This window comes from Felis catus, chromosome A1 (genome assembly GCF_018350175.1).
Source record: "Felis catus isolate Fca126 chromosome A1, F.catus_Fca126_mat1.0, whole genome shotgun sequence".
In the NCBI taxonomy this organism is placed as follows: domain Eukaryota; kingdom Metazoa; phylum Chordata; class Mammalia; order Carnivora; family Felidae; genus Felis; species Felis catus.
Window position 1 is genome coordinate 82,727,329 of NC_058368.1, and position 26,630 is coordinate 82,753,958.

The following is a 26,630-nucleotide window of genomic DNA, read 5'->3' on the forward strand; positions in this document are numbered from 1 at the left end:
CTCAAAAATAAATAAATGTGGGGCGTCTGGGTGGCGCAGTCGGTTAAGCGTCCGACTTCAGCCAGGTCACGATCTCGCGGTCCGTGAGTTCGAGCCCCGCGTCGGGCTCTGGGCTGATGGCTCAGAGCCTGGAGCCTGCTTCCGATTCTGTGTCTCCCTCTCTCTCTGCCCCTCCCCCGTTCATGCTCTGTCTCTCTCTGTCCCAAAAATAAATAAAAAACGTTGAAAATAAATAAATAAATAAATGTAAAAAAAATTTTTTTTAAAAGAAAGTAAGTTTATGAAATCAATAACTAAAAAGGATGGGAAGACAGCAGTGAAAGAACAGTTTTTATATATTATTGAAGTTAATCTGATATTGATTAAATGTAAAGTGTTATAACTTTAGGATGTCAAATGCAATCCTCATGGTAACCACAAATAAAATAGCTATAGAATATACACAAAAAGAAACAAAGGAATTTAAATGTTTTACTACAAAAAATCAACTAAAGAAGACAGTAATGCAGGAAATAAAAGACAAAAAGCTATTAGGCATATGGAAAACAAATAGCAAAATAGCAAAAGTCCCTCCTTATTAGTAATTACTTTTTAAATTTATTTTAATGTTTATCTATTTTGAGAGGGGGAAGGGCAGAGAAAGAGGGAAAAGTGGATCTTAAGCAGGCTCTGTTCTGACAGCAGAGCCTGTTGCAAGGCTCCAACTCATGAGCTGTGAGATCACGGACCTGAACCAAAGTCAGACACTTACCTAACCGAGCCACCCAAGTGCCCCAGGAATTATTAAAAAAAATTTTTTTAATCTTTATTTATTTTTGAGAGAGAGAGACAGAGTGCAAGCAGGGGAGAAGCAGAGAGAGAGGGAGACACAGAATCTGAAGCAGGCTCCAGGCTCTGAGCTGTCAGCATAGAGCCCGATGCAGGGCTCCAACTCATGAACTGTGAGATCATGACCTGAGCCAAAGTTGGATGCTTAACCGACTGAGCCACCCAGGTGCCCCGGGAATTACTTTAAATATAAATGGATAAACTCTCCAATCAGAAGACAGAGATTGGCAGAATGGATAAAAACACATGATCAAACTATATACTGCCTACAAGAAACTCACTTCAGAGCCAAATAGATTGAAAGTTAAAGTATGGTAAAAAATATCTCATGCAAATAACAACCAAAATAGAGCAGAAGTGGCTATTCTACTATGAAACAAAATATACTTTAGATACAAAAAAGTTTACAAGAGACAAAGAAGGACATTATATATTAACAAAAGTTTTAATACAAGAAGATATAAAATTATAAACATTTGTGCACCTAAGGACAGACCACCAAAATATATGAAGCAAAAGTTGACATGATTGAAGGTAGAAATAGACAGTTCTACAATAATAATTGGAGACTTCAGTATCCTGTTTACAACAATGGACAGAACAACCAGACAGAAGATAAGTAAATAAATAGAAGACCTAACACAACAAGCCAACTAGACCCTACAGACATACACAGAACACTCTACCCAACAACAGCATACACATTCTTCTCAAGTGTACATGTGGCCTTTCCTAGAACAGATCATATTTTAGGCCACAAAGCAAATACTGATAGATCTGAAAAGATAGGTATCATACAAAGTATCTTCTCTGACCATAACAGGATGAAATTAGGTATCAGTAACAGAAGGAAAACTGGAAAATTCACAAAATTCTGGGAATTAGACAATAAACACTTTTTTAAAAATGTTTATTTATTTATTTATTTTGAGAGAGAGAGTGTGAGAGAACAAGTGTCAGCACGTGGGGAGGGGCAGAGAGAGAGGGAGAGAGAGAGAGAATCCCATGCCGCATCTTCACTGTCAGCAAAGAGCCTGATGCAGGGCTTGAGCTCATGAACCATGAGATCATGACCTGAGCCAAAATCAAGATTTGGACACTTAACTGAGTGAGCCATCCAGGTGCCCCTAAACAATATACTCATAAATAAGTAATAGGTCAAAGAAGAAAACAAAAAACAGAAAATACTTAGAGACAAATGAAAATGAAAGCACAACATACCAAAACTTATGTGACGTGCAGGAAATTGGTGCCAGTGAGGGAAATTATAGCTGCACACACATTTAAAAAAAGGATCTCAAGGGGCGCCTGGGTGGCGCAGTCGGTTAAGCGTCCGACTTCAGCCAGGTCACGATCTCGCGGTCTGTGAGTTCGAGCCCCGCATCGGGCTCTGGGCTGATGGCTCGGAGCCCGGAGCCTGTTTCCGATTCTGTGTCTCCCTCTCTCTCTGCCCCTCCCCCATTCATGCTCTGTCTCTCTCTGTCCCAAAAATAAATAAAAACGTTAAAAAAAAAAAATTAAAAAAAAAAAAAAAAAAAGGATCTCAAAGAACAACCCAATTTTACTACTTGAGGAACTAGGAAAAGAAGAACAAACTAAATCTAAAGCTAACAGAAGGAAGGAAATAATAAAGTATAGAGCAGAGATAAATGAAATAAAGAGTAGAAAAACAATAGAAAAAGTAAATGAAACTAAAAGTTGGTTCTTCAAAAAGATTTAAAAAATTAACAAAATTTTAGGTAGACACACTAAGGAAAATAGAGAAGAGACTCAACTTATGAAAATAAGAAATGAAAGTAGGGCCATTACTACCAATGCTATAGACATAAAAAGGATTATAGGAGAATGCTATGAAGGATCATATGCCAACAAATTGGATGCCTAGCTGAAACGGACAAATTCATAGAACCACAAAACCTACCAAGACTAAAACATGAAAACAGAGAATTTGAACAGACCTATAATTAGTAAGAAGATGGAATCAGTAATCAAAAATCCCCTAACAAAAAAAGCCCTGGACCCTACAGCTTAACTGGTGAATTACACGAAATAGTTAAAGAAAAAGTAATACCAATGCTTGTCAAACTTTTCCCCAAAAATGAAGAGGAAACACTTCCTAACTCATTCTATGAGGGCAATGTTACCCTAATACTTAAGTTGGACAAAGACTCCACAAGAAAAGAAGACTACATACCAATATCCCTTATGAATATTGTCTCTTTAAATACTAGCAAATCGATTAGCAGCATATTAAAAATATCATATACCATGACTAAGTGAGATTTATTTCTGGAATACAAGGATGGTTCAACATATCAAAGCCAATCAATATAGTAAACCACATTAACACGGGGCACCTGGGTGACTCAGTTGGTTAAGTGTCCAACTTTGGCTGAGGTAATGATCTCATGGTTTGTGAATTTGAGCCCCGCATTGGGCTCTGTGCTGACAGCTTAGGGCCTGGAGCCTGCTTTAGATTCTGTGTCTCCCTCTCTCTCTCTGCCCTCCCCAACTCATGCCCTGTCTCTCTGTCTCTCAAAAATAAATAAATGTTAAAAAATCTTTTTAAAAAAAAGTAAACCACATTAACAGAATGAAGGGGAAAAATAGACATGATTATTTCAATTGACGAGAAAGAGCATTTGACAAAATTCAGCATCCTTTCATGATAACAACACTCAATAAACTTGGAATAGAATGGAACATACCTCCATATAACAAAAGCCACATAGGAAAACCCACAGTGAATATCATAATGGTAAAAGACTGAGAGCTTTTCCTCTAAGTTCAGGACAATTTTGTTTTCAGCACTTTTATTCAACATAGTACTGAAAGTTCTAGCTAGAACAAATAGTCAAGGGAAATAAAAGGCATCCAAATTGGAAAGAAAGAAGTAAAATGATGTCTGGTCACAGATGATATGCTCTTACATGTAGAAGATCTTAATAATTACACACACACACACACACAAACTGTTAGAACTAATAAATGAATTCAGCAAAGTAGCAGGACACTAAGTCAACACAAAAAATCAATTGCATTCTAGACATGAACAATGAAGAATCTGAAAATGAAATTATAAAAAATTCCATTTGCAATAGTCTCAAAAGGAATAAATACTTAGGAATTAACTAAGAAGGCGAAAGACTTGTACAATAAAAAGTACAACACATTGCCAAAAGAAATAAAAGAAGACATAAATAAATGGAAACACATGGCATGTTCACAGATTGGAAGAGTTAATATTGTTAAAATGTCAATACTACTCAAAGTGATCTATAAATTCAGTGTCATGCCTATCAAAACCCCAATGACAGTTTTGCAGAAATAGAAAAAAACCCATCCTAAAATTATATGGGATCTCAAGGGACCTGAAACAGCCAAAACAAAATCTCGAAAAAGAAGAAGCCTGGAGGGCTCACACTCCTTGACTTCACAATCAGGGAGTTACAGAGTTACAGTAATCAAAATGGTGTGGTATTGGCATAAAGACAGACATATGGACCAGTGGAATAGAATAGAATTCCCAGAAATAAACCCTTACATATATGGTCAAATAATTTTTGACAAGGATGCCAAGACCATTCAATGGGGAAAGGACAGTCTTTTCGACAAATAGCACTGGGAAACCTACATACCCACATGCAAAAAAAAATGAAGTTGGACTCTTAAACTATAAGCAAAAAATCACATATGTATCAAAGAACTAAATGCACAACCTAAAACAATAAAACTCTTAGAAGAAAACAGAAAAAAAGCTTCCTATAATTGGATTTGGCAATGACTTCTTGGAGCAGTGCCGGGCCCTTCCTACCCCTCCGCCTTTGCTCCACACCACTCCTCTGCTGCACGTTCCTTCACACATCGTGTCTTTAACCCCGTTGCCCACCCCCCCACCAGCCATCAGCCTAACGGATGAGTCTACCTCAGTGTCCCACCCAGTTAGATCACACGCTCAAATCTAGTGCCACTACCCGTTCTCTGTGACTTTGGGTAAGTTTTAACCTTAGTAAGGCTAATGATAGAGTAGCTAGCTCTAAGGACTAAGTGAGATAAACATACTCCACAGACTCTAAGATACAACCTCCCCCCCACTTCCATGCACACATACCCCTAAAGGGCTCTGAAATGGGAATGCATCTTACAGGGCACAGCATGGCAGCGTTTTGCATGCAGCCCTGCCTCTGGCCTTCTCATCCATCACCTGGGCCCCTGCAGTGGCCCCTCCACGCACATTCTCTCTCACCTGCTCTCCACCCTTTCTCTACAATGATCCTTTCGAAATGCAAGAATGTGCTTTACAGCCTTCTGTGGCCCTGCGCTGCCTGCACAGTAAGTCAGGACTCCTCCAGCGGCACCTGGCCCTCCAGGGTCCAGCCTCTGTCAGGCTCCTAGATGCACCTGCCACCGGGCATGTCCTTCCTCTCCTTGCCTTCCTGCTCACACCTCTGTCGTTTCAGGGTTCTGTCCCAGCATCACTTCTGATTGCCACTTCTTCCCTCTGTCCTCAGGAAGCCCTGAGCATCCCCACCTCTGTGTCCCCAGCACATCGACATCACTGAGCTGCTTTTCCTCCTCTTCACCGTGCCTGCGTGCTCTCTCCCTCACCTGGGCCGTGAGGTCACCGCTCACCTCTGAAGCCCAGCTCCTCCCCAACCAGGAACCTGCAGCAAGATGCACTACCAAATGTTTGTCAGACAAGTGAGAAAGAGGAAATATACCATCTCTGGGAGCCCTTCCTGCCTTCTGAGCACTCCAGCCCATTCTCTCCAATGCAGTAGGAGGGCTTCCACTGGTTTTAACTCCGTCAGTACTTCAAGAACTATGTATGCTGTTTTTTGGAGTCTAAGCAGGGGGAGAAGAGAACAGGGACTTCATGGAATGCAAAGAGAAAGGAAAACCACTCTGGAAAGGATCACAAACCGAGAGCTGTTGTTACACAGAGCCCAGAGGTGGCAGAAGACCAGGAAGGGCTGACGGGCACAAAGTTCCGGAGCAACGTGTCCTGGGAAATTGAAGACACGCACCGTGACAAGGTGCCTGTGGTTTCTTGTTTGCTGCACATCCACAGCTATTTGAAATTTCCATTCGCTTCATTGGAGTTATGCATTTGGACTCACTGATTCTTTCTTGTTTTATGGCATTTTATTCTATTGCCTGAAAGCATTTGCCAAACGGTCCTCTCCTAATACTATTAAGACCCAGCAGGGGCGCCTGGGTGGCTCAGTCGGTTAAGCGGCCAACTTCGGCTCAGGTCATGATCTCGCGGTCCGTGAGTTCGAGCCCCGCGTCGGGCTCTGTGCTGACAGCTCAGAGCCTGGAGCCTGTTTCAGATTCTGTGTCTCCTTCTCTCTGACCCTCCCCCATTCATGCTCTGTCTCTCTCTGTCTCAAAAATAAATAAACGTTAAAAAAAAAATTTTAAAAAAAAAAAGACCCAGCACAGTGACTCAGCTGATGAATGCACTGTTTCCTCACACAAAGAAGTCATAAGGAGACGAAAATGAACTCAACTGATTGATTACAGGTTGAGGGAGAGAGATATGGTGAAAAATAACAACTTAGCAAGATGGTATGCAGGAAATCATGTGACAGTGCCAAATTGGTTATGGCACACTATGTCGAGAAAGGCAAAGAAAATTAGTAATTTGAAAAAGTTTGCCAAATAATTTAAATTCTAAACTCTCCCTCTTTATCTTATCCTTCTTGCTGGCAAAACCCTAACCCTGAATGAAGAAAAATAAGTATTTAATTTTGTCATTAATGTCATCTGTAATTAAATTAATTTGCTTATTGGGGCGCTGGGTGGCTCAGTCGGTTAAGCGTCCGACTTCGGCTCAGGTTGTGATCTCATTGTCTGTGAGTTCGAGCCCCGTGTCGGGCTCTGTGCTGACAGCTCAGAGCCTGGAGCCTGCTTCTGATTCTGTGCTCCTTCTCCCTCTGCCCCTTTCCTGCTCACACTCTGACTCTCTCTGACTTTCGATAATAAACAAACATTAAAAAAATTTAAGAAATTAAATTACTTTGCTTATTAATGTCCTGAGTGAATCACTTAAAGACTTGTAATATCGTCACTTACTCCTCTTATCTGAATATACAGCCACTATGTTGTGGAACATTTCAGCAGATTGCTTTCCCTCGAAGTCCAGTCCATTGTAAGAAATTGCATAGACACCAAAGTTTAAATAAACACCCCCCGCTCCAACGCCCCATCCCTGAGCAGGCCCCGTAGCCCCCCAAGCCCAGTTTGTCCAAGATGCCCTGCTCCTTTAGGTAGCCACTGGCCCCACAGGTATCTGGGTTGGCACTGGGAAGGATTTGAGAAGCCCCAGCTTTCCTGCCTGTTTGCCTTGGACATTTCTTACAGAATCTGGAGGTACAGAGAGAGTAAAGTACCTTTCCCAAAGATGCATAACCAATAAATAATTACTAATTGCTGAGGCATTTGGAAAATCTAATTTATTTTTCAATTTACATCAAAACCTTGAATATTTCATTTCAAGTCTTTATTTTTAATTACAAAACTCATATTTATTTATTGTGAAAAATAAAATGTCAAACAGTAGAGTGTGTAAGTAAAATGTGGGGCTGCATTTGGATTGAACTCCTGAGAACTAATCACTGTTAACTTGCTGATGAACGTTGACTTTTATTCATCATTTATATATATCTGTTTATTTAAACAAAAACGGGATCACAGTCTACTCAGTTTTCTGTAAAATGCTCATTTTCATCTATTATGTATCATGGAAATTAGTCTCGTGTCAGTACATAAAGATCTCCATTCCTCCTTAGCAGTTACAAGGTAATTTTTGTAGAGATACACCTTGTTATTTAATCAGTTCCATAACTACAGAAATGTACGGTGTTTGCAGGTTTTCACTATTCCAGAGGAAACTATGACAGTAGTCCTGGTGCATGTGTCTCTTTCCATGTCATTTCTGTAACTTATATACCTAAAAGTAAATTGTTTAATCAAAAGGTATGCACATTTAATTTTCTGATACTACCGCACTGCCTTCCGATACAGTCTAACAACTTGCACTTTGCAGTGGCTTCAAGTCCCTGTTTCCTCACAGTCCTGCCAGCACTTGGCATCATATGTGTTTTAGAGTCTCGCTCCATTCAATTTCTATGTATTAATTGTCTGGTGTGGTCTTTTTTACTGGTCTGTCTCTCTTCTAGTTGTTAATATGTAATGGCTGTTTATATATTATCAATATTTACTTTTTTCTATTATCAATATCACAAATATTTTTTGCTACATTATTATCATTTCACCTAAGTTTATTTTTAGGGAGACAAATCAGCCACTGTTTTCTTTTATGGCATCTAGTTCTAGTGCCTTCCACGGAAAGGGGAGAGCACTTTCTCCCCTATATTCTCCTATATTTTCTCCTAATGCTTTTATGGTTTTCTTGATTTGCTTTAAATCTTTAATTAATATAGAATTTAATAAATATGGAATTTTTTATATTGTGTTAGAGATCAGAGTTCCTTTTTTCCAAATTTATTGTGAGTTAAAAATAGCAGTTTGCAATATCAAAAATTTTCATACTCTTTCTATTTCACACCAGCTGCTTTCCAGAGGCTTCCACTCCCAGCAGGTGAACAGCATGTGTCCCCCACCCCACTCCTTGCATCACAGCAGGGAGGGGGGACCACCTCCTCCTCCTCCCCCTCCTCCTCCTCCACTCCTCTTCCTGGGGCAGGAACGCTGGTCTCTGGCCCCAGTTCTTGGCGTCCTGGGCCCAATCTACTGGGCCTCGTGTTTTATTCGTCTCTGCTGCCTCCTTCAGTTGGTTTCTGTCCCTCTCAGGCTCATTTGTTCTTTGACATCGCGGTATACTTCATATCTGTGTCATTTTATTTCAGGTTTGTGTCTTTAAGCAGAACACTGTAAATTTGCTTTATAGTCTAGTCCCAGAGGCTTTTTCCCCTCAGTTTTATCCATTTGTTTATTGATGTAAGTATCGTGTTTGCTCTCATTTCTGGTTTTTTTTTCCTATGTTTTGTTTCCTTACTTTTTCCTCCTTTATATTGTTTTCTTTAGCAAATGTCAGGAAAATGCTTGGAACCTACGCTTCAAATCCATCCTTCACTTATTTACGTTGACTCTTGAAATTCCTCTTTTACAAAACAGGAAACAGATAAAGCCCAAGAGCAAAAGGAGATGTTAAGATAAAGTAAAACAAAGGAAGGGAAAACAGCCTCCTAGAAATAGTGTTTCCTGCAGCTGCAGCGCAGAGACTGCACTTTATTGAAGCGTCAGCTCGAGGCACCTGCTTGATGCAGTCGGGGAAACATGCCTGGGCACAAAAGCACTCACAGTTCTGACAAAGACCAGACCCTAGGGATGTGGGCCTCCTGCTGAGGTTATCCCTTCTGCAAGAAAAGACAAACAGGGATAGCCTAAGGAAACAACTCATTGCCTCTGGATCCCAGATCAGAAACAATTACCATCTGAGCGTCCCAAATCAAAAGATGGCTCTGTCACAAGCATCCTTCCTGCCCTGTTTTAAGTTCCCATGGCCTTCAGCTTCCATGTCTGTATGTGCAGAAGGAAGAGGGTGACAGGCCCAGGGGCAGAGGGAAGGATGCCCACTATGGGATTCCTCAGTCAAAAATTTCTTTCCTGCTGTTGGGTCTGTTGGCTTTGAAGTAGAAAGACTTTCTCTAAGGGTGCACTTGCTTTTCCCCCAACAAGTCCCAGCCTCCCAGCCTTGGAAACATCAGGAACATAGTCAGCATGGAAGTGAGGGTGGGGTTAGCAGGACACTTTTACAGGAGAGCTCCTCCCTTCAGAAAGAAAACCAAAATCAAACTATTTGAAAACCGTAGGTCTAGGGAGGAAAGAGCTGTTTTATATAAAGGACCAGAAGGCTAGAAAATGGTCCAAGAATCCACAGGAGCCCTTCTTGACCAGATACCCTTCCTTGTCCAAGAATGTTCATAGCAACACTATTTATAATAGCCAAAAAGTAGAAACAACCCAAACATCCATCAGCTGATGAACAGGTAAGCAAGGTGGTAGAACCAGCCAATGGAATATTATGCAACTATAAAAAGAATAGAGTTTGGATATGTGCTTCTTTGTGGGTAACCCTATAAGACATCAGACCCTGTGAAAGAGGGCAGATCCAAAGGGCATATACTGTATGATTTCATTTAGATGAAATGCCCAGAATATGAAAACCCAGAGAGATGCAAAGTGAGTTAGTGGCTGCCAGGGTCTGTGGGAGGGGAGGTGGGGAGCAGGAGCTAAGGGGCACGGTGGTTTTCTCTTGGTGGGGAAGGGTCGTAAAAGCTTCTAAGCTGGATTTGGTGATGACTGCACAGCTCTGAACATAACAAAACCACTCATATATATAGCTTAAAAGGAATAATTGTATGGTACAACACTATAGCTCAATGAAGCTGTTATGTTAAAAAAGGATTATATGATTGATTCTAAATGAAAAGAATTGTCAGTGAATTGAAATACCCCATTTCCCTTGCATTCGAGTGAATAGATATTTTAGTGCCCTTCCCTAGGGAAAGTGTTTCTGATATGTAATTCTGGTCCAGCAGGAACTGAAACTGGGATTTAGCAAGGCCACATCCAAGCCCAAGCCCCAACAGCAAAGGAGGAGGGGAAGACTCAAAACGCAAAGTGGGAAAAGAAGGCAAATCTGAGCGGTGTGGTGAGAGAAACTTCGAGGCAGCCACGGGCTCCCTGAAGCCACAACATTGCTGGTCCTCGGGGTGCCGGCTCGGGAGGTCGGCCAGGCCCTCCTCACCGATATCACATGGAGGACAGCTGCACGTGTGCATAAGACAGCACTCCAGAACTGCGTGTGTTTACACAGTGTGCCTGACAGGCTGATGCAACAGAACTATTCTTTGTGCTTCCGGGCTGATAACTAGAAACCAGTTATGCAGAGAAGTAATACTGGGAGCTAAAGGGCTTTGAATTAGATTTTTTCTCTGGCCTCTAACACTTAACTCTGTCACCATATTTGTGCCGTTGTGTATTTGTTTATAATTCTCAAGTGGATTGTGTAATTCCCCTTAAAAACCTGTGATTGTTAGTTTAACAAATATCTAAATAAATCAGTTTAAAACTCCTCGATGTGAAAAAACTAGCCCTGATTCCAGAACACATAATGTGGAGATGTGAAAGGAATCAGTGGGCCTTGGTCAGATGGATGGAGTGTGGCAGGTGCCTTGGAGACGGCTCACTTTATCCGTCACGTCCAGGCAGGACCATGCTCACGCTGTTCCGCAGCAGAGAACGTCTATCCTGTACCAGCACCTGAAACAAATGATTGAAAGCCTCATACACACTTTCATTCATTCATTCAACAAACTAAATCTAAAATTGAATTTGGTGATGATCGCACAACTCTGAAAATACCACAACCACTCAAGATACACTTTAAAAGGGTGCTTTTATTGTATGAAATTATGTCCCAATGAAACTGCTGTGTTTAAAAAGATAATCTGATTAATTTTAGACTGAGTGGATGTGCTGGGCACTGAGTAGACCTGGGGTTCAAGATGAGGAAGACAGACGTGGATTCTGCCTCAGAGAGCCGGACCCCTCGGTGATGTCACAGGACGTAATCACTCTTCACCATATTCAACTCATACTATAAATTGAGGTTGAGTTCTCCACTAAAAAAAGAGAGAGAGAGAGGGAGAAAGGAGCTAATTTCATTCCTTTATGCATAAACCCTTTAAAGCATACTTGTAGATCAATAGTGAGTCTGGTTTCAGGTTTCTGTGTCTAAACAGAATCACCCCAGGTCCTTCACTGCTCCTTGCAGGCAGGGCCTTTAGTCAGTGGCGTTTAAAATCACCGACCTGGAGTCAGACAGCCCTGGATGTGAATTTCGACTCTTTTCATTTGCTGCGTGGCTTTGAGCAGATTACTCAATGTCTGAATCCATGGAGCAAGGTAGTGCTAGAAGCCAGCTCACGGCTGCACATTAGGCCTTGTGTGCGAGGTAGGTGTGGGCTTCAGAATCCCTCCCTTTCCTATCATGAAACCTCAAACTGGGCACAATGCTGTGTCGCGTCTAGTGCTAAATTTGATAGGAAAATGGTCTCTTGGTAATGATAGTATACCTGATCTACAAGCCTTCCTGTTTGCATCTTCTGTACAGTCATTGTTTTCATGCCTCGGTCCTCTTCCCAGTGACTACATTATTCCCAGAGTTGTGTTTAGTGTGTCTCTGCAGCCCTGCCCTGAAAAACCCCCATGCAGTGAAATTTAAACAATCTACCACAGAATTGCAAATGTCGCTATTTGGACATGACGACATTGGTCTATTTCTCTGCCCGCCACTCCCAGAGAACCTCAGTCTGTGAAGACTGCCAGGTGACTCCACATGGGCAAGAAGCAGCTCTCTTCAAAAACAGCAGGGACCTTCTCATTCCAGGAAGGCTCAGAGAGTCTTTAGTGGGCGAATGGGTCTTACTTCACACACGCCTCTCAGAGTGAAAACTGGCTATGCAGGAGCTCTGATTTTGAAATTAACTTGAAAAAATAAGGTACCAGGTGTGTTTTTAGGTGAAGAGATGAGTTTGTCCCATAATACACTGTGTCAAATCAGTTTAAATATGTAGAACTTTCAAATGTTTTAAAATCACCATAAATATAAAGAATGGGAATAATGATGGGTTGGGGAAGATGAGGGGGAGCAGGAGGACAGCAGGAGAACAGCAGGAGGGACAGCAGGAGGAGAGGAGGTGCCCTCTGTGCAGGGTGGGCTCTGGGTGAGGCAAAGAGAGGCCTTGTGTAGGGTGGAGGATTGATCCCTGGGCCCCTCCTCTGTAACACCCAAGCCTCCAGGGACAGCCGCACAATGCAGTGGCCATTCTCTTTTTTCAAAGACAGTGACACATGGGCCTGCCAGAAACTCTGAAGTCTATTTTGGGACCAGAGTAAAGTTTTTATGTAACTCATAAGTAGATTAGGGATAACCACAAATAGTACTGACCCTCAAGACAGTGACTGAAACAGAAAGCATAATAGTGGTTATTAACCTGCCCCCCCACCCCACCCCATTGATTCTCAGGCTGTATTATCTGGACCTCATGACAAATGTCATTAACCTGACCAATCTCCTGTCCAGCCAGTAACTTGCACAGATATGAAGTCCCAGGCCAGCTATGGCCCCTTACAACGCTTTGAGGAAACCAGTGGATATGTGGAGAAGTGGCGGTCGCTAGTGGCGGTCCCTGGAACTGCGGTTCCAGCTCCTGAGTGGAAATGCGGGAGGGGCGGTAGGCTCCAACCACAGAGGGTCTGCCGGTTCAGAGCTTCTCTCTTTCTGCAAGTGTGGTGATGCTGATGCTCATTTTCCCAAGCCTTAAACCCTGCTCTCCAGCAGGATTACTGTCCCTGAGCAATAGACAGTAATACCCAGTAAAGTTCCCGTAAAGTCCTGTGGGCATGAATTACCTTAACTCCCACTGACACAGGTATGTGACGTGACCCCCAATCGCGTCTCTAACTTTGATCGACTGAATAAAGTAATTAATAAACCAACAGTACTCCATAACAGAAGTACGCTCAAACTACCATACCACATACACTCGACTGTTAGAGCCTGGCAAAATGAAGAAGTAATCAATTTCCCTGTGCTCAGGTGAACACACACGGTCACAGAAGCAAACAGTCACCAGTACTTTAAAGATTCCGAAGTGATCATTTACCCTAAACTGTTTCCCCTAGAACTTGCATTTGCCCTAAAACCCCACACTTAGAGTCACTAATGGAGGAAACAGCAGAAGTCATTGTTGCCCTGACATCCGAGTTTTAGCGGTGGCTTTGTGCCGATCGGCTCTGTGACCTTGCGCAGGTTAAGTTATCCTGGCAGGGTCCCATTTTCCATCAGAGTAGGTATTACAAAGCTGTACATTTATAAACTATCATAAAACCTCAATTTATATTAACAAACAGTATTTATCTATGCGGAGGTTAATTCAAAAGACAATTGTTAACCAAGATTTTGTTTTCTCCTCAGGAGCCTTGGTAAACTGTTATTAAAGAGAACCTTCCAGGGCCCTGGTGTCTGGGCAACCATTGCCCAGCTCTCCTGGAGATGCTTAACAGACCATGAGAGCCTGACTGGGTCACTGACTGGTGTCTAAGTAGGTGTTTGGTGCAGCCACTTAGCAAGCCTGCAGGACGAAGGAAAATCTGTTATCAGTAGGAGAGTCTGTGTTGTGTGAATGGAGAACTCTGTTCTTGGATTCCCCAGGAAAGATTTACATGAGGATCTGCATTCAAATAGAGACAGCCAGGAGCAAGATAGCAAGCACAAAGCAGTTTATTAAGGATGTAGCTCTGCAGGTGGGGAGGGGCAAGCCCAGAGGTGGCAACTGCTCTGGGTCAGGCTGTCTTTTCTTCTCCTGTTTGTGTAGGTTGTGGGTCACAGCTGGGTGTGTCCTACTGAGGTGGTTTCCAGTCCTCTAAGGGACTCCTCCTATTGGCTGGGAGGCAGTTTTTGGCCCTACTAGATTCTTGTGGATTGTCAGGACCATCTTCCCCCAGGGGGTTGGGTGGAACCCACAATGTAGCAGTATTATAATGAAGCTATAGGTGATGCTGGGTCACAGTTTGAGGAGGAGATGGTTTGTTCGGGCACCTGTGATTCTTGGTCTGTCAGCCCTGGGTGCTGGAAGCTGTCAGGCCAGGAGGTTAAAACCCATGAAGTCAGGATGTTGTGCCCTCGGGCTTCTAATGTGTCACCTACTTATCACCGTCCTTGCCTCCAGCTCACATCTAACTAACCTAACTAACCGCCTGCTCTATAAAACCCACAGTAAATGGAGAGTTGATATTTGGTTAATTCCAAATTTACACAATTGTCATGTAAAGTGGCAACAGAGATGTTTGAAATCATTGACTTTTGAATAATTACTTATGCCCTTCCAAAGCCTCAATATTTCTCCAATGTCAGCCAACAAGGGTCTACCAATTCTCAAATTACTGTCCTGACTGTATTTCTTTTTTTTTTAATGTTTATTTTATGAGAGAGAGAGAGAGAGAGAGAGAGAGAGGAAGTGAGTGGGGGAGGGGCAGAGAGAGAGGGAAACCACGGAATCCGAAGCAGGCTCCAGGCTCTGAGCTGTCAGCACAGAGCCCTATGTGGGGCTCGAACTCACGAGCCATGTCCTGAGCCAAAGTCGGACGCTTAACCGGCTGAGCCACCCAGGCACCCCCTGTCTGTATTTTATGGACAGTTTAAGGAAAGAATTGTAAAACAGAGATTAATGTATATACAATTTCATAAAATTCAGTATTGCATAAAAATAACAATGTACAGTTGTTCCCCAGTATTTGTCTGACTTCAGACTAGTTACACATCAGAAAAAATCTTGGGTTAGGTTTAGAACCCCTTGATTGAAAATTTGTTATCTAATATAATTTGTGACTTGATTGGTGATCTCAGTGTCCTGTTCTCTTTCTTTACATGATTCTTCATTGTCCCATTTTGAAGGCAGTGGGAATTATTCTTGTAAAAGAGCGGGCAATTTGAGGGTTAGTCATCCTTCCCACGGCCCCATGTCACTCTGCTTGCTTTTGCAAACAGTCTATAGCTGTCCCTTGGCCTTTACCACCCCCTCAGACACTGAGCAGTGATTGGTGCATTTAGGTCATGGGCATAGGTGCAAGGGAGAAAGTGGAAGAAAGATTGTGCCTAACACACACACATGCCATCCTGGTCGTACATCTTTTTCAATTGCTGCCACCTAAAATAATGCACCTCTCCCTGCATGTGGTGAGTCCGATAAGCATCATGGGCACTGACTACCATTTAACCTCATGTACTTGCTTAGAACTGTGAAGATGAATGTGGTGGTTACAAAGTGCACAGGTGTCCATCTGATGAAACATGAAAGGCAGAGAAAGCAAATTCAAATTCTGATGAAGCTGTTATTATGGAAATAAAAATGTGTCACTCCTTCTGTGGTAGGATACCAGTGTAGCCAACCTGCCATGCAGCAGCTGGCTGGGCCTTGGTACCCCAGGGCCCATGAGGGCTCACAACTGCATGCCTGGTGACTAAGCAGTGGAGCATCTGAGGTGAGGGAAAGCCTTGCATCTTCTTACTGTAACTGTGGCAGAAGAGGAAGAAGAAGGAGGAGGAGGAGGAGGAAGAGGAGGAGGAGGAGGAAGAGAAGAAGAAGAAGAAGAAGAAGAAGAAGAAGAAGAAGAAGAGGGAGGGGGAGGAGAGAAGTGGGAGGTGAGGAGGGGGAGGAGGAGGAAGGTGTGTGATCCTGGCTAGCTGACAAGTGGGCCAACTGGCCAGGCTGAGGCTGGCCTGGAGTTGCTGTGCAAATAACAAGCCACCCTCCCAAGGGCAGGTAGGGAGCAGGTGTTAGTATGTTAGGTTTTAACATATGAATTTTGGTGGAGGAACACAGACCTCCAGTCTGTAGCAGACACCTAGTTTATGCTTGTGCTTTTTCTCCACCTATGCCCACTGCTACATCATCATCACTGATCTGATCATCATGCTTCTTAGGTTAGACCTTCTTCCACCATTATGTTTCCCCTACCACGCTTACTAACTTGGTAAGCTAATATGGCTTATAAATATTGCTAGCAAGAATGTTTGAAATGAGAAATTATATTAACTAGAACATTTTGGGACTCATTAATAGAAATGTTACCGAGTCGCCTGGGTGGCTCAGTCGGTTAAGCATCCAACTTCAGCTCGGGTCATGATCTCATGGTTTGTGAGTTCAAACACTGCATTGAGCTCTGTGCTGACAGCTCAGAGCATGGAGCCTGCTTCAGATTCTGTGTCTCCCTCTCTCTCCCTGCCCCTCCCCCGCTCATGCTCTGTCTCTCTCTGCCTCTCAAAAATGAAGAAATGTAATAAAAAATTTTTTTAAATAAATAAATAAACATTTAAAAAAATAGAAATTTTACCATAGTGAGGACACTGCCTGCCCCTCCAGGGGACTGCTGTGCAAGCACAGGATTCAGAGTGAGCCAGCCCCCTCCACGTGAGGTGCACCCAATCCCTGAGGCTCAGACCCCATCCTCCACTGATGCACCCACGACACAGGAACGTGTGAAATGATTAACATGCTGCATGGAAGATACTTGGAAAATGGAGATGTCTCATACAGATATTGGTTATTACTTAAATATCCTCAGGACTTTGAAACGAAATGTCCATGGTTGAGATTCTTCAGACAGTCAAATGCCTCACCAATCCTCTTGGTTTAAATGCAGTGAAGTGGAGGGGCACCTGGGTAGCTCAGTCGGTTGAGTGACTCTTGGTTTCTGCTCAGGCCATGGTCTCATGCTTTGTGGGATTGGGCCACACTGTCAGGCTCAAGTGCAGAGCTGGCTTGAGATTCTCTCTCTCAAAATAAATAAACCTAAAAAAAAAATGCAGTGGAGTGGATTCCATAGCTGTTGTCAAGAGCAGGAAAGAACAAGATGGAAAAAGTGATAAGCTGTACTTTCAAGGTATGTATTTACTCAATGAAGTCCCTTTGCAGCAAAATGTGTGTGTGGGAGAGCCTGGCTGTGCAGAATGGGGTAGCATGTGTGCACTTCAACACATCTGGGAAACATCAACATGATTTAGTTACTAAGGGCCTGTAATCCAAACTGAATTCAGTGTTTTTTTTTTGTCTTTTTTTAAATGAGTTTAGAGAGAAAATTTTAGACTATATTTGTGATTTTGCTAATCATTCATCTCAAATACATAACTTTAACCAGGACATATATATTAATAAAAATATTCAATAAAGACTCTAAACATGAAGTCAGGAAGGACAAGTTGCCTGGCCAGCCTTACCAGGCCTATCTGAGGTTCCAAAAAATGTGTTCGGTGACCTGGTTACTGCCTTTCAGCTGTCACATAGAGCTGAATAGGCACAAAGGTAAGTGAGAACAGACTTCAAATGGCACTGGATCAGACCATCCAGTTTGGGGATGGACCTGAGAGATGGCTAAGAGAGATTTCCATGCTGCAAGTTTCTATCCCTCAGACTTGCTAGCAAGGCTGCTACTAATAAATGGCATTAAAATATAATGTAACATAGTGTGATACAATATACACTGATATACATATATATTTTAATTACAATATGTTCAGCGTGATTCTAAGCACCTTACATAAAGTATTTCATTGAGTCTTTACATGCATCAATCATACGAAGTGTGAACTGTTATCATCCCATTTTATAAACGAGGAACTTGATGCACAGAGAGCTTGAGGAACTTGTCCAAGATATGAACCAAGGGAGTCTAACTCCAAAGGCCCTTGTTCTCCAAACAGCACACTGTTGCCTCCCCATGGTGTGGCCTTGCCAGATGGTTCTGAGGGTTTTTTTTTCATTTTCATATTTTATCGTAGTTTGGTATGGACATGAAAATTGTTTTATGTCCTTTGACAAAGTAAAAATGACCACTAGTTACACACTTTATATAATATAGTAAATTCTTAGTTTTGGCACTGAAATTCTCACATCACAGGCAAATTGGGATGGTGGTTACCTTATAACTTGTGTGCTCAGCACAGTGCAGTTAGAAATTGTGGGATTAGGGGTGCCTGAGGGCTCGGTCGGTTGAGTGCCCGGCTTCAGCTCAGTCATGATCTCACAGTCAGTGAGTTTGAGCCCCACATTGGGCTCTGCGCTGACAGCTCAGAGACTGGAGCCTGTTTCAGATTCTGTGTCTCCCTCTCTCTCTGCCCCTCCCCCCCTCACGCTCTGTTCTCTCTGTCTCTCAAAAATGAATAAATGTTATTCTTTATCCAGCAAGGCTGTCATTCAAAATAAAAGGAGAGATAAAAAGTTTCCCAGATGAACAAAAATTAAAGGAGTTTGTGACCACTAAACCAGCCCTGCAAGAAATTTTAAGGGGGACTCTCTGAGGGGAGAAAAGATGAAAAAATATATATAAAAATAAATAAATACCAAAAGCAACAAAAGATTAGAAAGGACCAGAGAACACCACCAGAAACTCCAGCTCTACAAGCATCATAATGACAATAAATTCACATCTTTCAGTACTCACTCTAAATGTCAGTGGACTCAATGCTCCAATCAAAAGACATAGGGTAACAGAATGGATAAGAAAACAAGATCCATCTATATGCTGCTTACAAGAGATCCACTTTAGACCTAAAGACACCTTCATTGAAAATAAGGGGATGGAGAACCATCTATCATGCTAATAGTCAACAAAAGAAAGCCGGAGTAGCCACACTTACATCAGACAATCTAGACTTTAAAATAAAGACTGTATCAAGAGATGCAGAAGGGCATTCTATCATAATCAAGGGGTCTATCCACCAAGAAGACCTAACAATCGTAAACATTTATGCTCTAAATGTGAAACCCCCCAAATATATAAATCAACTAATCACAAACATAAACTCATCAATAGTAATACCATAATAGGAGGGGACTTCAACACCCACTTATAGCAATGGACAGATCATCTAATCAGAAAAATCAACAAGGAAACAATGGCTTTGAATGACACACTGGACCAGATGGACTTAACAGATATATTCAGAACACTTCATCCTAAAGCAGCAGAATATGCATTCTTCTTCAGTGCACATGGAACGTTCTCCAGGATAGACCATATACTGGGACACAAATCAGCCTTAAGTAAGTACTAAAAGATTGAGATCATACTGTGCATATTTTCAGACCATAACGCTATGAAAGTCAAAATTAACCACAAGAAAAAGTTTGGAAAGGTAACAAATACTTGGAGACTGAAGAACATCCTACTAAAGAATGAATGGGCTAACCAAGCAGTTAAAGAGAAAATTAAAAAGTATATGGAAGTCAATGAAAATCATAACACCACAACCCAAAACCTCTGGGACGCAGCAAAGGCAGTCATAAGAGGAAAGCATATAGCAATCCAAGCCTTCCTAAAGAAGGAAGAAAGATCTCAGATACACAACCTAACCTTACGCCTTAAGGAGCTGGAAAAAGAACAGCAAATAAAACCCAAAACCAGCAGAAGACAGGAAATAATAAAGATTAGAGCAGAAATTAATGCTATCGAAACCAAAAAACAGTAGAACAGATCAATGAAACCAGAAGCTTGTTCTTTGAAAGACTTAACAAAATTGATAAACCACTAGCCACTTTGATCCAGAAGAAAAAGGAAAGGACCCAAATAAATAAAATCAAGAATAAAAGAGGAGAGATCACAACCAACAAGCAGAAATAAAAACAATAATAAGAGACTATTAGGAGCAACTATATGCCAATAAAATGGGTAATCTGGGAGAAATGGACAAATTCCTAGAAACATATACACTACCAAAACTGAAAAAGGAAGAAATAGAAAATTTGAACAGACCCACAACCAGTAAAGAAATCGAATTAGTAACCAAAAATCTCCTCCCAAAAACCCAAGAGTCCGGGGCCAGATGGCTTTCCAGGGGAATTCTACCAAACATTTAAGGAAGAGTTAACACCTATTCTCTTGAAGCTGTTCCAAAAAATAGAAATGGAAGGAAAACTTCCAAACTCTTTCTATGAAGCCAGCATTACCTTGATTCCAAAACCAGACAGAGACCTGACTGAAAAGGAGAACTATAGCCCAATTTCCCTGACGAACATGGATGCAAAAATCCTCAACAAGATATTAGCCAATTGGCTCCAGCAATACATTAAAAAAATATTCACCATGACCAAGTGGGATTTATACCTGGGATGCAGGGCTGGTTCAATATCTGCAAAACAATTAATGTGATTCATCTCATCAATAAAAGAAAGGACAAGAACCATATGATCCTCTCAATAGATGCAGAGAAAGCATTTGACAAAATACAGCATCCTTTCTTGATAAAAACCCTCAAGAAAGTAGGGATAAAAGGATCATACCTCGAGATCATAAAAGCCATATATGAACGACCCAACGCTAATATCATCCTCAATGGGGAAAAACTGAGAGCTTTCCCCCTAAAGTCAGAAACAAGACAGGGATGTCTGCTCTCACCACTGTTATTCAACATAGTGTTGGAAGTCTTAGCCACTGCAATCAGACAACACAAAGAAATAAAAGGCATCCAAATTGGCCAGGAGGAGGTCAAACTTTCACTCTTTGCAGATGACATGATACTCTATGTGGAAAACCCAAAAGATTCCACCAAAAAACTGCTAGAATTGATTCATGAATTCAGCAAAGTGGCAGGATCTAAAATCAATGCAGAGAAATTGGTTGCATTCCTATACACCAACAATGAAGCGACAGAAAGAAAATCAAGGAATCGATCCCATTTATAATTGCACAAAAAAACCATAAAATATCTAGGAATAAATCCAAGCAAAGATGTGAAAAATCTATGCACTGAAAACTATAGAAAGCTTATGAAAGAAGTTGAAGAAGACACACAAAAAAATGGAAAAATATTCCATGCTCCTGGGTAGAAAGAACAAATATTGTTAAAATGTCAATACTATCCAAACCAATCTACGTATTCAATGCAATCCCTATCAAAGTAACGCCAGCATTCTTCACAGAGCTAGAACAAATAATCCTAAAATTTTTATGGAACCAGAAAAGACCCTGAATAGCCAAAGCAATCGTGAAAAAGAAAACCAAAGCAGGAGGCATCATAATCCCAGACTTCAAGCTGTACTACAAGGCTGTAATCATCAAGACCATATGGTACTGGCACAAGAACAGACACTCAGATAAGTGGAACAGAATAGAGAACCCAGAAATGGACCCACAAACGTATGGCCAACTAATCTTTGACAAAGCAGGAAAGAATATCCAATGGAATAAAGACAGTCTCTTCAGCAAGTGGTGCTGGGAAAACTGGACAGCGACATGCAGAAGAACAAACCTGGGCCACTTTCTTACACCATACACAAAAATAAACTCAAAATGGATGAAAGACCTGAATGTAAGACAGGAAACCATCAAAATCCTCGAGGAGAAAGCAGGCAAAAACCTCTTTGATCTTGCCCACAGCAACTTCTTACTCAACATGTCTCCAGAGGCAAGGGAAACAAAAGCAAAAATGAACTACTGGGACCTCATCAAAATAAAAAGCTTCTGCACAGTGAAGGAAACAATCAGCAAAACTATAAGGCAACCAACAGAATGGGAGAAGATATTTGCAAATGACATACCAGATAAAGGGTTAGTATCCAAAATCTATAAAGAACTTATCAAACTCAACACCCAAAAACAAATAATCCAGTGAAGAAATGGGCCAAAGACATGAATACACACTTCTCCAAGGAAGACATCCAGGTGGCCAACTGACACATGAAAAAATGCTCAACATCACTCATCACAGGGAAATACAAATCAAAACCACAATGAGATACCATCTTACACCTGTCAGAATGGCTAACATTAACAACTCAGGCAACAACAGATGTTGGCAAGGATGTGGAGAAAGAGCATCTCTTTTGCATTGTTGGTGGCAATGCAAGCTGGTGCAGCCACTCTGGAAAACAATGTGGAGGTTCCTCAAAAAACTAAAAATATAACTACCCTACAACCCAGCAATTGCACTACTAGGCATTTATCCACGGGATACAGGTGTGCTGTTTTGAAGGGACACATGCACCCCCATGTTTATAGCAGCACTGTCAACAATAGCCAAAGTATGGAAAGAGTCCAAATGCCCATCGATGGATGAATGGATAAAGAAGATGTGGTATATATATACAATGGAGTATTACTTGGCAATCAAAAAGAATGAAATCTTGCCATTTGCAACTATGTGGATGGAACTGGAGGATATTATGCTAAGTGAAATTAGGCAGTCAGAGAAAGACAAAAATCATATGACTTCACTCGTATGAGGACTTTAAGAGACAAAACAGATGAACACAAAGGAAGGGAAACAAAAATAATATAAAAACAGGGAGGGGGACAAGACAGAAAAGACTATAAATATGGAGAACAAACTGAGGGTTGCTGGAGGGGTTGTGGGAGGGGGAATGGGCTAAATGGGTAAGGGGCATTGGGAATCTACTCCTGAAATCATTGTTTCACTATATGCTAACTAATTTGGATGTAAATTTTAAAAAATAAAAAATAAAATTAAAAAAATGAATAAACGTTAAAAAAAAGTTGTGGGATTAGTATCAGATATTATGATATTTAAGACTTTTCTACTTTGGGCAAGTGAATTTTCATAACTTTCTTATGCTATTACCTGTTTATTCATATACATTTGTGTATTTATATTTTTCATATTATTACATCATGATAACACTTCCTCCACTGTGTTAGATTTGGGATTACATGAGATAATGTGTTTAAAACACAGGGAGTAGTACATTATACTAAATACTGCATCACCCAATAACAACTTAAAGAATGAATGGATGAATGCAAATATTGAATCTTACCTTACTGGCTAGGTGTTGAATCCTAAACTAAGACGTGGTTTTCAGAGTTAAAAAGGTTCATAACCAAAAATGACTATCAGTATATTTAGGAGCTTCCTTGATGGTCTCAGGAGTCTACTTAAATCCTATATAATCCTATAAACAATAATATATCATTTCTTTGGAATAGCTGCTGTAGGAAATAGATTCTTATCCCATGAGGGTTTTTTTTTTTTTTAATGTTTATTTAGTTTTGAGAGAGCAAGAGACCGAGAGAGAATGAGAGGGGGAGGGACAGAGAGAGAAGGGGACAGAGGATCCAAAGCAGCCTCTGTGCTGACAGCAGAGAGCCTGACACAAGGCTCGAACTCATGAACCGTGAGATCATGACCTGAGCCAAAGCTGGATACTTAATCGACTGAGCCATCCAGGTGCCCCATGGTCTGAGTTTTTTATAGGGCTTTCTTAGTCTGTACTTTTATTACTCCTCTGCCTCTGGTTGCATCTGAAAGGTCTGCCCTCCCCATCCCAAGGCTATCCTCCAGCAAGGAGTGGGTACATCACGGGCTATGGTGCTGGAAAGAACAGACAAGATGGTCTGGGAAGGGTGGTCCATGTACTTTAAATTGGTTTCAAGTAGGAAGGGTGGGTTTTCTCTGATCCTATTTCCTACCCTGTGTAATAAAGGCATGCCTTTGGGTGACTGACTTGGTTAAGCAGTGTGGAGGGCAGAGTAACAGCCCCAAAGATACCAAATTTCTGACCTAGTGAATGTTGTTTCAAATGGCAAAAAGGACTTTGCAGAGGTGGTTAAGGATTTTAAAGAAGGCAAATGTCCAGGGTTATTTGGGTGGGTGCAATGTAATCCCAAGGGTCATCATAAATGAAAGAGAGAGGTAAGAAGATCAAAGTCAAAGAGAGATTTGAAGATGGATAATGAAGCCATGCAGGCGGCCTCTAGAAGCTGGAAAAGCCCAAGAATTGGATTCTTCCCTAGACCCTCTAGAAGGAAAACAGCACTGTCAACACCTGGATGCTAGTCAGGTGAGACTTATTTCAGGTACTGACTAGAGATTAGGAAACAAAATTAAAACTTTGCCCAAGTGTGGTTTGACTAATAAAGGAAATTCTATTTATTTTCCTTTCCTCACATTCATCCCTAGCATTTGCCTTCAAGGAACACACAGACTTCAGTGATATGGAAAAAAGAACAGGCAGTTACCATCGTGTTTCTATGAGGAAAATACAGAGTGTTACTAAAAAGTATAGGAGGGACACACAATCCCAACTTGGGGAGCTCAAAGATTTCCTAAATGAAATGGCCATTGTATTAATCTGAGTTTCCCAGAGAAATGGAGCCATGGAGAGAGGAGAGTGTGTGTGTGTGTGTGTGTGTGTGTCTGTGTGTGTACATATATAATTTATTATAAGGAATTGTCTAATGCAGTTATGGAGGCTGAGAAGTCTCAAGTCAGTAAGCTGGGGACCTGAGAGGACCAATGGTGTGAGTTTCTCTGAGTCTGAGTCCCAAGGCTGAAGATCAATGTCTCAGCTCAAGCAGTTAGGAAGAGACTAAATTCTCTTTTACTCTGCCTTTTTGTTCTATTCAGGCCTTTAATAGATTAGATGAGGCCTACCCTTATTGGGGACGGCAATCTATTTACTCAGTCTACTGATTCAAATATTAGTTTTGTCCCAAAACCTCACAAACATACCCAGTATCATGTTTGACCAAAAATATGGGCATCCTGTGCTCCAAACTGACACATAAAATTAACCATCACAGCCACTCAGGTATGACGTGAAGGATTAGTTTGTATAGCATCATAATCCAGCTTGGTCCGATGAATATAACATGAAACATTTTTCGTGAAATATTTGTTCATAAAAAGAACAAAGCAGGTTCTGACAGGGAAATATCTCTAACGTATACAAGTGAACAAGGCAATTCTCAGAGTTATTACACATTACATCATCATGTTTTAGAAAAGAAAGATGTTTGTAAATGTGTATATGTACATTCAAAGCACAGAAAGGAGAGTATAAAGTGTATAACAATAATTGACAGTGATTCTTTCTGGGAAGATGTGAAGGAAAGGGAAAGATACAGAAGAAGAAATTTCAACATGTTACCAGTGTATGTGCATGCATAGAAAAAGACATGGCAGATTACTCACAGAAGTGTTAAGAGAAGAATTTTTGAGTGAGTGGGATTCTTTATGGGTAGTTTTATATTCTTTTAGTTATTCTGCATTTTCTTTCTTTTTTAGGCCTTTTATTTATAAAGGTTTTAGCTACCTTTAAAAGGTAATACATGTACATAGTCTGAAATTCAAAAGGCACAAGATACCTAGGGAAAATCCTCCCACGTTTGGAAATGACATGGTGATTTATGGGAAGGAAGATTTTATTCAAGCCCGGGAACTATCACCATAGGGTGATGGACAACTGTGATGGAAATCCGCAGTGAGGAAGAGAGATCCGGCTCAACTTTGAATACAGCACAAGCCAAGCGGGAATCTATAGCCAAGGAGCAAGGTGGGGGTCTCTGAATAGAATATTATTAAGAGGAAACATCAGAGTTAAGGGTGGGGGATTCGGTCTAAACCCACCCATGAGGCGGCGCCTGGGTGGCTTGGTGGGTTAAGCCTCCACTCTTGGTTTCAGCTCGTCATGATCTCACTGTTAGGGTCACCGTGGTGAGATCAAGTCCCGCTGTCGGCTCTGCGCTGACAGTGCAGAGGCCACTAGGGACTCTCTCTCTGCCCCTGCCCCACTCACTCTCTCTGCCTCTCTCAAATAAGTAAACTTACAAAAATAAAAATTAAAAAGATAAAGCCGAGGTGATCAGCCCCGACTGGGGGATGCAGGCGATGAGGACTTTGGTCATACGTCAAGGTAGAGCACACATGGAGGGTGGGGGATTCCGGCTGAACTGACACGGGAATTCCTGTTAAAATGGGTCGATGCAGAACGGCACGTGGAAGTCCAACAGTGAGGTCTGGTTGCACCGGGGTTGAGGGTCGCCTGAGTAGGGTTCAGTCAGTGGGCGAACCCTCGCCAGTGGAATCAGGGTGTGTGGTCCTTGGGGGGCTGGCGTCCCTCACTAAGCAGGTGCCAACACTTCCCTTTCATTGCCGAATCCCACTCCATTCAAAGTTTTAACTGGCCAGCCCTTTTAGCTTACTTGTTTTTGGTCTCGGCTTCCTCTACCTAGGGCTTCGGGCCCTAGGGCCGCAAGACAACATGACGGGGAAGCGTGGCGACCCCCGCGGCGATCCCGGAGGCGGGCCACCCCCCTTCACGCCCCCGCTGCCACCCGGCTGCCGGCCTCGAGCGCCCCGCCCCCCAGAACGAGCTAAAGAGCGAACGGCGCCCGGACACAACAACCGGCCGTGCTACCAGAGCCCTCCAGTCGGGAGAAAAGGCGTCCGTGGTCCCCAAACCCCGGCAACC

At 41.9% G+C, this 26,630-nt stretch overlaps 1 protein-coding gene and 1 long non-coding RNA gene across 2 annotated transcripts in view; one reads left to right on the forward strand and one right to left on the reverse strand.

Annotated features, from left to right (window-relative positions):
- The window catches only part of CFAP97D2 (CFAP97 domain containing 2), a 35,531-nt gene extending 24,598 nt beyond the window's left edge, over positions 1-10,933 (forward strand). Inside the window, exon 4 of the mRNA XM_023239486.2 lies at positions 10,398-10,933. Within this exon, the coding sequence (XP_023095254.2) occupies positions 10,398-10,417 (20 nt within the window). The 3' untranslated portion in view covers positions 10,418-10,933. The remainder of the gene's footprint in view (positions 1-10,397) is intronic.
- A 307-nt stretch (positions 10,934-11,240) lies between these two features.
- Positions 11,241-26,578, reverse strand: LOC111560168. The gene is made up of 2 exons (XR_002741836.2): positions 26,362-26,578; positions 11,241-11,483 (listed from the first exon to the last, which is right to left on the reverse strand). It is a non-coding gene; the product is annotated as an uncharacterized LOC111560168 (long non-coding RNA).
- Between the last annotated feature and the right edge of the window lie 52 nt (positions 26,579-26,630).